Source organism: Embiotoca jacksoni, unplaced genomic scaffold (assembly GCF_022577435.1).
Source record: "Embiotoca jacksoni isolate LCO1_2020_lvr unplaced genomic scaffold, fEmbJac1.0.p SCAF_46, whole genome shotgun sequence".
NCBI classification, from domain to species: domain Eukaryota; kingdom Metazoa; phylum Chordata; class Actinopteri; family Embiotocidae; genus Embiotoca; species Embiotoca jacksoni.
This window is the reverse complement of record NW_027185399.1, coordinates 632,743-647,240: the sequence shown is the minus strand read 5'-3', so window position 1 is coordinate 647,240 and position 14,498 is coordinate 632,743. Positions and strand designations below refer to the sequence as shown.

The 14,498-nt window shown below is 39.2% G+C and overlaps 1 protein-coding gene across 9 annotated transcripts in view; it reads right to left on the bottom strand.

Annotated features, from left to right (window-relative positions):
- The window catches only part of LOC138210525 (glutamate receptor-interacting protein 2-like), a 220,769-nt gene that overhangs the window by 37,595 nt on the left and 168,676 nt on the right, over positions 1 to 14,498 (bottom strand). For 6 of the 9 annotated variants that reach the window (XM_069169733.1, XM_069169725.1, XM_069169728.1 and 3 more), the window contains exons 2-6: positions 11,079 to 11,156; positions 6,164 to 6,299; positions 5,913 to 6,058; positions 4,614 to 4,700; positions 3,829 to 3,904 (exon numbers count right to left, since the gene is read on the bottom strand). In XM_069169733.1, the coding sequence (XP_069025834.1) occupies positions 3,829 to 3,904; positions 4,614 to 4,700; positions 5,913 to 6,058; positions 6,164 to 6,299; positions 11,079 to 11,156 (523 nt within the window). The remainder of the gene's footprint in view (positions 1 to 3,828; positions 3,905 to 4,613; positions 4,701 to 5,912; positions 6,059 to 6,163; positions 6,300 to 11,078; positions 11,157 to 14,498) is intronic. The other 3 variants (XM_069169726.1, XM_069169734.1, XM_069169727.1) reach the window with 2 other exon arrangements.

The following is a 14,498-nucleotide window of genomic DNA, read 5'->3' as shown; positions in this document are numbered from 1 at the left end:
ATATTCAAAAAGGTCGATCTGGTTTAAAAACCAAAACAAACACTTTTACAGACAGGACCGCTACATTTTCTTTTTGTTTTGTTTGAGTCTCTCAAACCATTTATTTCCATAAAAAACAGATATGTCGTATTTTGAATTTGGAAGGCAGAGGGTGGCATTAAAGAGCCGATATCTGCTCCACATTTGGTGCCAGAGTGTGAGCAACACAGAGCTGTCATCGTAGCAGCCAGAAGTTGGAGAATGTGACGCTGATAGCCCCGAAGCTCTTTAGCAACATGATGCAAGCTAAGCTGAGACCAAAAGGCTTTATTACAGCAGGAATTAGGTTACAGCGTATGAAAGGAGAGTCTGAGGGAAGCTTCGCAATTTGTGGTCACTTTTTAAAAATCCTGATGGCTTCTCTACATCGAAGCTGTTGAGCACCAAAATCTGACATCTGGCCTGTTTTTACACAGAAAGAGGAAAGCAGCAAATTAAAAATGTCACTGCCTTCACTGTTAAACTCATATCTTGGTCTTTTTATATGCTAATCATTCATGCTATATCTTGTTTTTTTCAGGACCGTCTTACCTATCCAAATCTTCCACCATTTAATTTGATAATACCGAGACCTTTTGTATATTAGCCTTTATATCAAGGAAAAAAAAAAATCTATTTAATGAAATTGTGGTTTTTACATGTATCTCACCAGAAAATATTGTCGGTAGAGACATTTTTTATATAATTGTGGAGAGGAGATTGTTTAGGATCTGGCAAAATCTGAATCATGTTTGTGGGGCACTGCATGACTCAACAATTTAAAAAAAAATTAGCTTAGTGCATGACGGAAAATAAAAGTAATGAATTTTTCATACAAAGTGGGATTTTCACAGCAGCCTCTTTGTCGGAGACGATGCAGACGTCAGCTGTGATTTCAAAACCGAATTATCTGAAACCGCTTCGTCGTATAGAGAAACGACGGGTTATCGTCAGAAAGGGTAAATCCTGCTGTTTATTTTGAGACGCGGTACGTTGTGAAGCGATCGGGACTTCTGGGATTATTCAATAAACAGTAGCGGGTGTGGAGGTGGACCCGCGCGGGCACTACGGGCAGCGCAAACTTCAACTCCCGAAAGCTCGAGCGTCGCGGTTTCACATGATCTGTGTTAACGGCTCTCTGAGGCGAACACTTGCTGTGCAACGCGACCGAGAAGGACGGGTAGGACATTTGGACACGATTTAAAGGGTGTAAGGTAAACCACCCACAGCTGTCGTTTTAGGAGTTTGGGTGGATTTTTATCTTTCCCTTTAAAAGAGCTCCAACACAACAAACAGTCTTCGCTGACATTTATTCTGCTTTTCTTTTTTTTTTTTTACACCTGCAGGCTTCTCTCTCCTTTCTCTTTCTGATAATGCAGTAAAAGCAGTTTCTTTGTGGGCGCTGCACGAAAACACGCCGCCGATCTCCAACACTTTCAGAGTTGGCACTTTAATTCCCCACCGGGTAACACTAAAAACGAAGGCACTCCTGGGACTGTGGGCTGCTGTGGATTACGTTTTTTTTTTCTGCAATTGGCATATAAATGAGATATAAAGCAGCATGAATATCTCATTGGTTTTTATTTCCCTCAGACTGACCCACATTTTTAAGGATGATTTTGGTTTAGCGTGGTGTTAGATGAGCTTCGGGGGGGGAAATAACTCAATAGGAAGAATTTTTTGATCTTAAATTTCTGTCAATTCTGCCTGTGAACTTGTTGAGGTTGATTCAATCTGCGCGTGGATTTATTTTAAATAGTAAAAAAAAAAAAAACTCGTGTGTCACGTGTGCTCATTTAATAAAAGTTAAGACATGTAGAGTAACTATGAACGAATAGTTTTGGTAGATCTTCAGTCAGTTTCCTCAAACTGAATTATATTAAAATGACACCGTAACTCAGCTCATGCCTTTTTTGGTTTTTTTCCCCTGCATCTGCCCTAAATATTTCTGCATACGATTCTCACACAGACAGGTGCAGGCAGAATAAAAATAGCATCTAAAGTCTCGCGTCTAATGATTGAAGCTGCTCCGTGATCACAGAAGAAAGTTAAGACTTCAATTCTCCAATCTCCTCCTGCGCCGAGTCAAACATGCTCTCCAAAATGGGACTTTTAAGTCAGTGAGATTTGTGTAATTCGAAAACGTATTTGTGACAAATAAAAAAAACAAAAAAAAATACTAATATAAAAATGCCCCAGTGAGGCGCTTCTTATCTTAGACTCTTCTAGATTGCAGAATCGGCCGTTCTTATTTGGTGATTTAATGATGATGCGGCGCATCACATCGCTCGAAAATCTCATATGAACTCAGGTTGATATGTGACTGAGGACCATGTAATATATGATTCACGCAGCTCATTCACTCAGAGTATTATCTGAGTGGGAACATCTGTTTTTGTTATTTGTTTTTTTTTACCACCCATCTATTGAGATTTTTTTTCTCAGATTATTTTTTTTGTTTTTAATAATGTGGGACTTCACTGGAGAAGCTTTGCACGACTCAAATATTGATTTCATACTGGCCCCTTTGTACTTTTCAGTCCATCCTTTGGGTGAAAGATGCCGACTAAAAAGCGTGCAAAGAAGTTAAGATGGCCTCTTTTACGCCAACCGTTCAACAACGGTCTGTTTGTTTGTTTGTTTGTGTTTGTTTAGATCCCCGGTAACTTTTACGTAGCAGCAGCTACTCTTCCTGCGATCTAATAAGTGACAATACAACACATAAACACAACACATTGTTTTACAAACCCCCCCAAAAACAGTAAACAATTGATGCAATTTTAAATAAAAACAAAAACACAAGAAAATAAAACATAATATTCATATCCCACCGGTAGCGTTGTTTTGTCTGCCTGTTTCCTGATTTAGTTGTGTTTCTTTGATTTCTGTGCTTCTATCATTGGTAAACTGCTTCTTTTTAAAAAAACAAAAATCAGTTTTATTTAGAAAACTTTGTAGATTCTCTCTCCGACTGACTTCCTGTCCGGGTCGATCTGCTCCGTTCAGCTTGTCGCAGGTCTCCCGAGCTGCTTCCGACACGGACGGCGACGCAACAGGCGGGATACGAAACCTCGACTTTAATGACGGCGATTCACTCCGCTGGAAAACAGCCTTTTGACCTAATTCTGTCATTTTTCTTGAGAATATGAGGCCTCACTTTCGGTGAGTGTTGCAGTATGTACTACTACCCCCCCCCCCCCCCCCCCCCCAAACCTCCCCCCCCTCTCCGTCCTGGATGTACAGGAGGTTGAATCATCGCTGCGTTACATCAAGTTTAAACAGTCGCAAAGCTTGACATTTATAGGAAAATGTCACGGATTATTACTGGAACATGAAGGCTGCCACAGACACGCGATGACGGCATTAAAGGGATACGAGGTGATTCATGCCGCTTCGGCTGTGAGTAACACGTAACTGTCAACACACCAGTGAAGGTCACGGGAAGAGGAACCGTTATCCTCGGGCAGTTTTATTCACATGAAGGCGGATCTCCCGAACTACTGGTGTTTTTTTTGTGTTTTTTTTATACCTGATGGAGGCCGGCGCTTGGGGAGGCATGTATTTTCTTTGTTAACATCACTTTTATTTTGAAAAACTTTGCCCTTTTCACCCTCGATAAAGACATAAACGATCTCCAGCTCTGACTGCGTGTTTATTCCTCTGATGTCGAAGTGTCTCTGTGTGTGCATAAATATTGCTGGGACTTGAATATGCATGTGACTTCATGCATATGTCTGGCGTGTATACGTGGCCGTGCAGTTTGCGATATATGGATTTCTGTTTGCCCGAGCGTGCATTCGTGACCCCTACCTGTCTGCAGGACCGCCCGGCCTCACGTAGGTGACCACCAAGGGGCGGGACTTGTGCCAGTCTTCATGGATACCACCTGGAGGGAGGAGCAGAGCAAAGCTGTTTGGCACTAAATCCTAAACTCAGGTGACTCAAACTTTGAGCCTCGCGTTTGATTGGTTCCTCTGGTTTTGAATTGGCACCGCCTCTCGTCGGCCAATCAAATCGCCGTGCGTTGCTTTCGGACTTGTTTGGGTTACTGTGCTTTAAAATCAAAATGTTTCAGTCTCAATTCAAGTTATATTGAACAACTGTTCATAAAAGATTGAAAGTAATCAGTGTTTACTCCAGTTGTGAGGTGTACACTGCCTGGTTTAGATGCATTTCTTTTAAGGACTTTTCAGCTTAATTGCGGAGTTTGAAATGTTAAAAAAGTAATCAAATGTCATATATATATTACTCTGATGACTTCAGAAAAATTTACATTACATATCATATTTCTAGCAGGGTAACTGGTAACCTTTGACCCGTTACATTTGAAAATAACTGACCAAGGATTCTCTTAAACACCCATTTATTGCAGGATTTGTGCTCCTCTATAGTACTGTATATCTCACAGTAATCTCAGAGTGCTTTTTGTCGAGTTGAAGCGAGAAAACGGTTCATAAATTTTGAAAGCTCTGGTCACTGAATGACATTTTTAACCATATTAAACGTTAACATGAAAGATTTATCTGTTTCTTACACAACAGAATGTGTTTTTGTTTTCTACAGGGTGATACAGCGACAGTTTTAGCGACGGTTACCTCTCATGACGAAGCCGAAGCTGCTCCCCTCTTTGTGCAAACAGATGTCGATTGTCTTTGAAATAACCCCTGAGGTGCTGTCTGGTGCTTTGAGAAGGGGGGGAGGGGGGGGGGACACACAGAGGGTGAGAGAGAGACAGAGAGAGAAACAAGTAATTTATAATGTAGATGTTTTTAGAGTATTTACTGCTTTTCATTTGCTTCTGCTGCAGCAATAAATGAACAATTAGAATTGAATCACATAACATGAATTTTACATGATGTCATTGGAGCATAACAATTTAATGCAGAACAATAAAAGGCATCAAGCATCAATGAATTATGTAATGGTATTCAATATACATGCACCTGGACAGTCATTATACAGTGTGGTTTTATTGTATCATCTTATAGTGAAGTATAAGAAAAATGAATGCATTTCTTTTTGCAAGGGAGTTTTTTTTAGATAGTATTACAATGACATCATCTTTTTCTAACTGCAGTTGTACTCTTTGTGTTGTCAAAATGTTTCAGACTAAAAATAGAAATGTGAAAAAAAAAAAGACGAGGTGGCTGCGTTGGCTCGTTTATTGTGAGGATACGATATGAGAGTACAGTTTGAGTGGTGGTTGGGTCCAGTAAGTTTAAAGACTGTTGAGATGATTCGACACTTGACCGTTTTTTATGATACTACAACAGAGTTTTCGGAGAGTCATCACGGCGACAATCGTTTAACGACGCAAACAGAATTGCTGAGAATTTTTTTTTTTTTTTTTTGCAGGAGCAACAGTTGTATTATGCAAATGACTTAGAGGGCAGCAGAAATACACCATCCTGTAGCCATGCAATGCACAGGTATTGAATTGATTTGACATTAGATGTAAAAAAAAAAAATTCCAGCATTTGGCAAAATTGTCCGGGGTCCAGATTGGTCGTTTTGAAACCTCGCATCAGCCATGTTGTTTTTATTTTTTTAGCCAGAAGTGACCATATTTGGACGAGCTGAGTGGATCTGAATGAGAATCAAAGGATGCTACGCCCCGCCCACCTATACTGGAAACCTGACTGCACCACAGGCCTGTCAATCAAATTAGAAACGCCCCTTAAATTCAGAAAAAGCAAACAATGACATATTTATTCACTTTCTATCTCACGAGAGACGTTGAAGCATTTTTATTTGGACTCTATTGGAGCCAGCCCTTAGTGGCCCTCAGTGGCACTTGTACATCGGTTAACTTTTCGCACCCGGACACTGCGTCCATTTTTACACACAGTCTGTGTTTATTACTCTAAAACCCGCTGAGTTGAACCGGTACGTACCTGTAGGAGGCAGCTCATACTCCACCTCCAGCAGAACTCTCTCTCCTACATTCTTTAATAAGCTGATGATCTCCTCGTGCCGCAGTTTGGTCAGATTGATGCCGTTCACCGACTTGATGTAGTCCCCGACATTTAGCTGGTCGCTCCTGGCACAGGAAAGGGGAACGTTATCGTAGGTGATGTTGCAGATTTGAAAAATCAGGTACGTTATTGTATTATTCTTCTTTGGCGGCGCCCGTCGTTACGCCCACCTGGCCGCCAGTCCTCCGGGCCGCAGGTTCGATACCCGCGGTTTCCCGTCCTTGTCCGTTCCTCCCGAGATGGTGAGCCCGAGCGTGCTGCCTTCTTTCTTCACCAGCTCCACCATGGTCACCCCCCGCAGAGCTTCTAACCAAAAACACACACACACATAAAGACAACACACAAAAACGAACAGAGAGAAGAAAACGTACGCACACACACTCAAACATACAGAATACGGCAAAGAGAAAAAAAAGTGGTTAGTAGCCGCTCTGCGTATTCTGATTTACGGATTTAAAGTGAAGCTGTGAAAGATAAACACATTTTGTTGTGTGTCCTCGAGTCAGACACTGATCCCCCTGTCAGGGTACCTTAAGTGACGCAAATGTAAATATAAAATTCAGATAAGATTAGCCTCAACTAATGCGATATTAACAATGCCTCATTGTTTCTCGAAGTCATGTCACTTGAAGGAGTTTGTGGCAGGGATGAAAAGGTCTTCAAAGGTTACAGCACATCATCGTTTACAGGAAATGTGCACAGCAGCTACAGAACTTTTCTCAGTAAATTATGCAAATTAAAACGATTTCTCTGACAGATGTGGGACAATATATATACAAATATTTAGACTGCATACTGCTGGCTACTTTTCAACTTTGCGGCATTGTACCTATCCCTTAAAAACATATGGACAATATTTCCAAAGCAGGTTTTTAAAGGTCCAATATTTGACACTTTTTTTTTTATTAACATTCAGGATAATCACAGGGAGATATTTTTTTTAGTTTTAATTACCAAAAACCCTCTTGGTGTAGATATACGCTTTTATCTACCAAGAACAGACTGCTTTGCGTCTATGTCTTTAAGGCGCATTAATATCAATAACCAATCAATGACCCTTTTTTCTAAGTGATGCAAGCTCAGGCCAATCACAGGTTTTCTTCGGTCTTCATGACTGAATGCCTGCTCGGTGTTTTCCTCCACATAAAAGGTTGGACAGCGGGCCGAGGGTAGCTATATGACATGAGGTTGAGTTTTGTGACATCAAAAACTCAATAAATAAATAAAAATAAATACAGACCGCATGCATTTAGCTTTGGCCTTATTGTTTTTCAGTATTTATCTCATACCTAAGAACTGCTTTTTGATCAAAAAAAATAAATTGAAATTGGAAGGTATACAATTTGGGACCTTTAAATTGTGTAAGTCTTCCATTTTAAATGATTATTAGTGTAACATTTACATAATATAATTACTCAGGATACTTCCGAGACCACAATATACCACATTTTCTAACTGGAAGAAAACCCAACAACTATTGGCATACATACTTTGAAGCAGCCTTTAAGGTTGTTACAAACAATTAAAACCTTCCACTAAACCCACTGAGGGGGAATTCTCCGCGGACTACGATAACAAGGAAGGAACAGTGGTCCACTCAACTATTTCAACAAAAGGACAAAAAAAAAAACAACGATTGTACAATGGTTAAATTCCCTAAACACTTAATTAAACTATTGTACAAACAAAGGGATCCCAAAATTCAGAGGAATTACACAACCTCTTTTATAACAACTATGAACTGCAGCGGGCCAGCTATTCTTGGGCTCAGTCAAGGCTGGTTGAGGTAAACAACTTAATGGGTTGACTTGGGAGAAAACACTAAAGCGTTGTAGAGTTCACTTCACCTTTGTGCTTCTGCTGCTTTGAAGTTAGAGTTTGTGACAAAAATTCATGAAGACAAACTAGTTTCTCCATAACTGTGTGAGCATCTGACACTTCTGCAAAACATCATCAGCAAGCCTTTTAACAAGGCACCAAGTGGTAGCCAATTATGACGTCATCTGTTGGTTTTGGATCTGCTGTTTTTAGGCGTCAATTCTGGTCTTTTGTCTTGTAGTTATTCTTTGGGACCCAGAACTGACCATATTTGGATGAGCGTGGGGAGGAGCAAGGGGTCGGTTTGACTGAGAACCTGAGGGCACTACGCCCCGCCCCCCCTATACCAGCAATGTGACTGCTCCCCAGGCATGTCAATCAAACCAGGCAGACCCCCAAACATACCTCTCTTTGAGGCCTAATATTTTATTAATTCTGTAATTATTTTAAGATTGACCACCATGACATTGATCAGAAGGAGTGAGTTTATTAAATAACACTTTAATGACTTGTGGAAAAAAATGATTGACTTTGTATTTCATGGAAAAAGTTGCCACTTTTATCAAAAGAGCAAGAGGTTTTTTTTGGAGCCCTAGTGGCCGCTCAGCGGAATTGCACTTTAAGGTTTTTCTGCATTTGCTTGATCTTTACGACAATATCCATTATTATGTAGAGTCTATGAAATGCACTGACTAACCAACTGCTAGCAATATACAATGGAAAGACATAAGAATTGCCTAACAACAGATTGAATGCAAATCTATATGGTTTTGATCCTACAATGATCAAACTATACAGACGTTTAAAGTAAATGTTTCTTTACTAAAAATACCCCCAACTAGGATGGGAGAAGGAAGAAAATGACAGATGGGAGACGTTTGAAGTGAAGTGACAATACACAATGTGAGAGATTGAAAAATACTGTCTTTTAGAATTTAGCAATTTTAAATGGTCGGATGTTGGCTGATCTGACACGAGGACGACCGAGCTTCACAGCAATATAGACTGTAGCACTTCAAACCAAGATGGTTTCATTATTCTACAATCAAAACCGTGTAAGTTAAGTTTCAGCTGAGTATGTCGATTTTCTTTTGTTTTGGTCAGGTCAGTTTATTTATAAAGCACGAAACGCACCAACGTGCTGCACAACAGAAATCACAATGAAACAAATCAGACGGTTCGATTAGGGAATGAATAGAATTAAATTGTGTTGAAAAAAAATGCAACTATCACATAGATATTACAGTATAGCGATACCAATATCGCAAATATGTTACACAGATAAAAAAAAAAAAAAAAAGATACCAAGAAGAGTTAAGAATTTCAGGGTTGACGAAAAGGTTAGAGTCTCTGGTTCGAAGCAGTCAGAAGCATCTCGGTGGGTAAAAATGAGCCAAAACTAAAGTGATAAGTAAACTACAACCTTGGAGCTGTGCTGATGGAGAACTGCATTCCTATTTGTCTGTATTTGTATCATTACCATTTACATACTCAGATACACACACACACACACACACACACACAAAGGTAAGATGCTGTGGTCTGATAGATGGCTAAATTAGGTAAATCCCCAAGGCGACACGGAGGCTCAGTGAAGTGCTTCACTCCACCCCACACAGTTATCTCCGGTGGGTATTATAACACACACGTATTCATATTGTGACTCATTCATTCATTAGTTCACATTTGCATAAAAGCAAAGCTTTAACAAATGTGGTGTGATGCTATGAACATCTTCACAACTTGAATCCATCACTAAATGAGTTTTTCCTGCAGAGATGCAGAACTGAATATGTTGGGAGACATAAAGTTTTATGGACCACTTTATTTTGCTGCTCAGGAAATGATGCCAGGTAAAAAATATCTTTACAGAAAACAGAAAAAAAAAGAACCCAGAAAATATGAGACAAGTGAGGAAATTAGTTTCACATTTAATGACGATCAGACAAATGGAAAAAAAATAAAACATTCAGACACATGCTTTTTAAAGTTGTACTGAAATAATATTAACATGGATAAAAATAAAAATAATTATGAGGGATGAAAACAAAGGCGTAACAAAGAAAGAAGGGAAGCAGCAAAGGAAGAAACGAAGGAAGGAAGGCAACAAAAAAAGAACTAAAGAAACCAATAAATATAGAATGAAATAAAGAAACAAACAAAGACAAAGTCCCTCCCAAAACTAAATACCAAATATATAAAAGTTTTAAGGTAATTATATCAGAACAGAATGAGATCACGGTATTGGTATTGAATTAAAAAAAAAAGAAGCAATATAAATATATAGGCGGTGTAATGATGTTGAGACTAATGTATTTTTTTTTATTATTGCCTTGTGTTACAGGATCAGGTAAAATTCAGATAAAATTGTTTGAGGAAGATTTCCTTATGAAAATAAAGATTATTTTTGGTAAAAGATGTTCTGTATATTAGGTCATTAGAATTAGAAAGTGTTTTGTAGGGAACTCTGGGACACGTGTCCACAGACAACCGGCGACCTTGATGTTATCACGCCGTCATCAGGTCACCCTGTCGCTCATGCTAAAGGCACATCGCGATGCGATTGTGATTTTCAGAGGAAATCACTCAGACCGGAAGTTGAAAGCTGTTTTTTAAATGGCTGCTGTCGTGGTCAGATTCTGCTTTAGGGTGTTTGTGTCTGGGAGAGTTGTGACAAGAAATCATTATGACGCATTAGTGTGGTGACGCAGAGTCTGGGTGACACAGTTTCCAGCAGTGGTGGAAAGTAACTAAGTCCATATACTCAAGTACTGTAATTGAGTGCAATTTTTTTGAGTGTTTTCCTTCGATATTTTGTACTTTTTACTCTACTAGATTTATTTTAAAGCTTTAGTCGTTTAAGGTTTTTGCACTAAGTCCTAAAATATGACGAGTTAAAGTTTGAAAAGACACATTTTAGAGAAAAGTTTGAATATTTAAAACACTAAATGATGAAGTTTTTTTTCTTCTTTCCTCTTTCATTAATTAGTGGATGACCCCTCAGATTTATCAAGTGATTCTTTCGAGGAGGCCTAAGCCAAAGGTTGGGAACCCCTGGACTAAACTTGCTAACTGTGCAGTAGTTAAAACTTGCTCCACTTTAGTAACAGTCCAATAATATATTAGTAACAGGGGCCATTTTATAGCTGAATGAGTATGAATTTTTTTGCTATTCCAAGTACAATTAGCAGTTAATACTTTCTGTATGTACTCAAATCTTGCTTACTTTTAATGGAGTAGTGTAACATTGATAGAAGTGGTACATACCTGGTATACTGTGTCTTCTCGAGGCCAGGGTTTGTTCTGGTCCGGAGATATCCTTAGTTTTTCCATATGGCCCATCATCTAGAAAAAAAAGAGACAGAATAAACCTTTAGTTGTATTCATTGTGTTGTCTTTTGTTTGGTTTACATTATATTCATCCTGGTAGTGTTAAAACCTGCAATAAACTGACAGCAACAAAACAAAAATTCTTTCTAAGATCCCGCATATCAATAATCAAATGTTTCTGGGTACAAACAAGTTCCTGTGTAAAAAGCTGAGTTGAAGTGAATGGACACGTTTTGACACAATTAAAATGAGAAAAGCTTAAAATCGGAGACAGAGAGACATTAAAGCCATCAGCTGCAAAATATCAGCTGCAGATTAACAGTGTTCACCTCAGCACGAAGCTGGATGGAAGCTCATTAAGATAAGTGAAAGGTGTCGGGGGTGAGAACTTTTCAAAGCGAAAAAAAAAAAATCCATACTGGCACTTGTGCTTCGTGCAGCGTTCATCTGCCAACAGTCACTCATCGCTAAATACCTTTTATCTTCCTCTCAGCACAAGGAATGCCAGCTCATATCTTCCTCCTCTACACGCTTCTCCACATTCCACCCACACATTAGTCATGATGAATATACTAAATGTTATTAATTGTCAGATTATTGGACTGGGATCTGAACTCCTTTGACTGTGCTCTCGTTGCCATTTTGCCGTGTTGAATTATTAAAAGCTGCAGCAACATATAACATATTTGCACAGTGATTTGTAATTTTGCATGGTCATGAAGACATATTGGCCCTTGATCCTGACTGTGTTCATATACTGTGTTCAGTAATTCCTCAGGTCACATGTTTAGTAGTTGCAGGATCCTTTTTAAGGACGGCTAAAAAAAAAAGGGTGCAGAGGTGGTGAGGGGGGCGTGTAACCAAGTAGAGTTAAATGCAAGACACCAGAGTTAGATCCCACCTGTCGTGGGCCCGCAGTTAAAATTACATTCTTGCAACCTTTTCGACTTTAAAGATGTTTCCGTGACAGGAAACATCTACAACGAATGAAAAAGCATTATGCTAAACAGTCACATGTAAAGAAAGCAGGGTCTGCGCACATGTAATGCAAACAAAATGCCTCTGAAAATTATATGGCTGATCAATGTCAGACAAAGTAAATATAAACCTAAAATTTCACGTTTATTTCATTCCTATGAATCATTTGCATGCCTCCGCGTCGGCGATAGCCAGAGGCATTAAGGTTTTTTTTGGCTTGTCCATCCCTCCCATTCTCGTGAATGCCATATCTCAAGAACGCCTCGAGAGAACTTGGTCAAACTTGGCAAAACCATTCACTTAAAAAAAATTAACTGATTCAATTTTAGGGGGCACAAGTTAAAGGTCAAGATCACTGTGAGTTCAATATCTGTATGGGTTTAGGACAGATTTACATGCAAACTACAACTTGAGTGGCTAGCGGTGACATACATCCGCTAGGCGGCAATTCTAGATTTGCTTAAAGATCAAAGATATTCTAAAGTTTTACGTTCAACTAAACAGATGCGGAGGCAGCGGGTCTCCTGCCTTTGAAGAGCTGTGAAATGTCCAACAAAACGCTTTTCCAGGGTGGTTTCCTCCCTGACAAGTGTAAAACTAGTGAGAACTGTACAAAAAATGCCATATAAATTGTGGAAAAACACCCCTCACATAATTTGTTTAGCAATACCAACAAATGCATCCATTTTGTACACAAGGAGATTACACTTAAGGGATATTCTTCAGTTAAAAAAACAGCGCAACTAAATTTTATGATACTCTCATAAATACCAACTGGGAATGTGTGGAGAGTTGATGAAAGGGGGGTGGGGGGGTCGTCTGTCTGGTTGGACAATGAAACAAAGGCCATCATTGTTATATATCACATTTGGGGGAACAGATGTCCTCTTTTATCGCCTCTGGCACAGACTTTCTGGCAGAGGCGTGCGACGCTCTAAATATTTGATAAGTTATCATTTTATTTCTGCTCTAATCGCCACAGGTATCTAAAACGGCACTTTGCTGAATCAACCATTCACTTTCAAACTGGAATGTTAAATAACCATGAAACCCATCAATCAACGGAACAAATTATTAAGCAAGCAATCAGTCAAGGACAGTTTGGAGAGAGACAGAGGATAGAAAGCAAAGTCAAAGGACAACAAACAGGAAATAGATATGTATGGATCATATCATTACAATGATATATAGTCATAAAAATGATTATTAAATGTTAGAGTTTCTTACTTTGCAGCCTGCATGTAATATCCAATGGATTTTAAAGTGTCACAGTTATGATCAATTCATAATTTGTGCAAAATCGGAATAAAAATCATTCTGTCTTTGCCCTTAGGTGGCGCTATTGACACGTCCACCAGTCCTCACTCTTGTAGTTATCACTTTCCTTTATTTTGGCATCTTTCTGTCAATGACAGAAGAACCTGTTTGCCACATTACCATGGATGTGAACGTCCTGAAACCAGGCTGAAATAAACGCAAAGCAATTTCAGAGCTGCAATTTCCGTTCCGAAGCAGCAAATCTCTAATTCAAGTCCAACTGTGTCTACGCACCTATCGGCACGAAAAGCAGCAACAGTGCCTGCGTGTGCTGTCAATATGCAATTTCCACAGACATGGAGGACTAACAGCTTTGAAAGCTTTGGGTATTTTGACATGTGAGCCACCTGCTGACTATGTGACTGCAATTGTTTATTTTCCATTTGTTTATTTATGGGGTTGATTCTGCTCTGTATGCATTTTCCAGTAATGTTTTTTTTTCTGCATATTTTAGTGAGGGACTAAGTAAAGGGGAAAAAAAACAAAAAAACACAGGACTGTGGGTGCAACAGTAGAGAAAGTACAGGATGATATAAGACACAGGCTGTATTGTCTATAGTGGATTAATAGTTATATAATTTGAAAATCCATTGTAAAGAAAAAGTTTTTTACTCTTTGCCTGAAGGAGGTGACGTTGACATACGGTGTCCATTTCTGGAGGTCTAAACGGATGTTTGCTTTTCCACAGCAGGTGCAAGTTGTTGTTGAACTAGTCTAAAGTCTTTGGGTAAAAAAAAAAATCAACTTTTTTTCATAAAAGTCTCAGTTGTAATTTTTGGTTTTGACGGAGTTAATTGTTGGGCATATTGAGATTAATGGACGTTTTTTGGGGGCTCATCCATGATACATGAGGGATATTAAGTATTTTGCTAACCCACACTCTTTAACTCAGTTTGGCAGCAGCGGCGGTGACAGTGGATCTGAGGCTGTTGTTGTTGTTGTTGTGGCTCTTGAGGGGAGAGGATGTGTCCTACTTTACAACCTCTGCTCCATCGGAGGGGCGGGATAAGTTTAACAATTCATAAGAAACTTTCAAAGCCCACTCTAAAAGTGTTAAGTTGA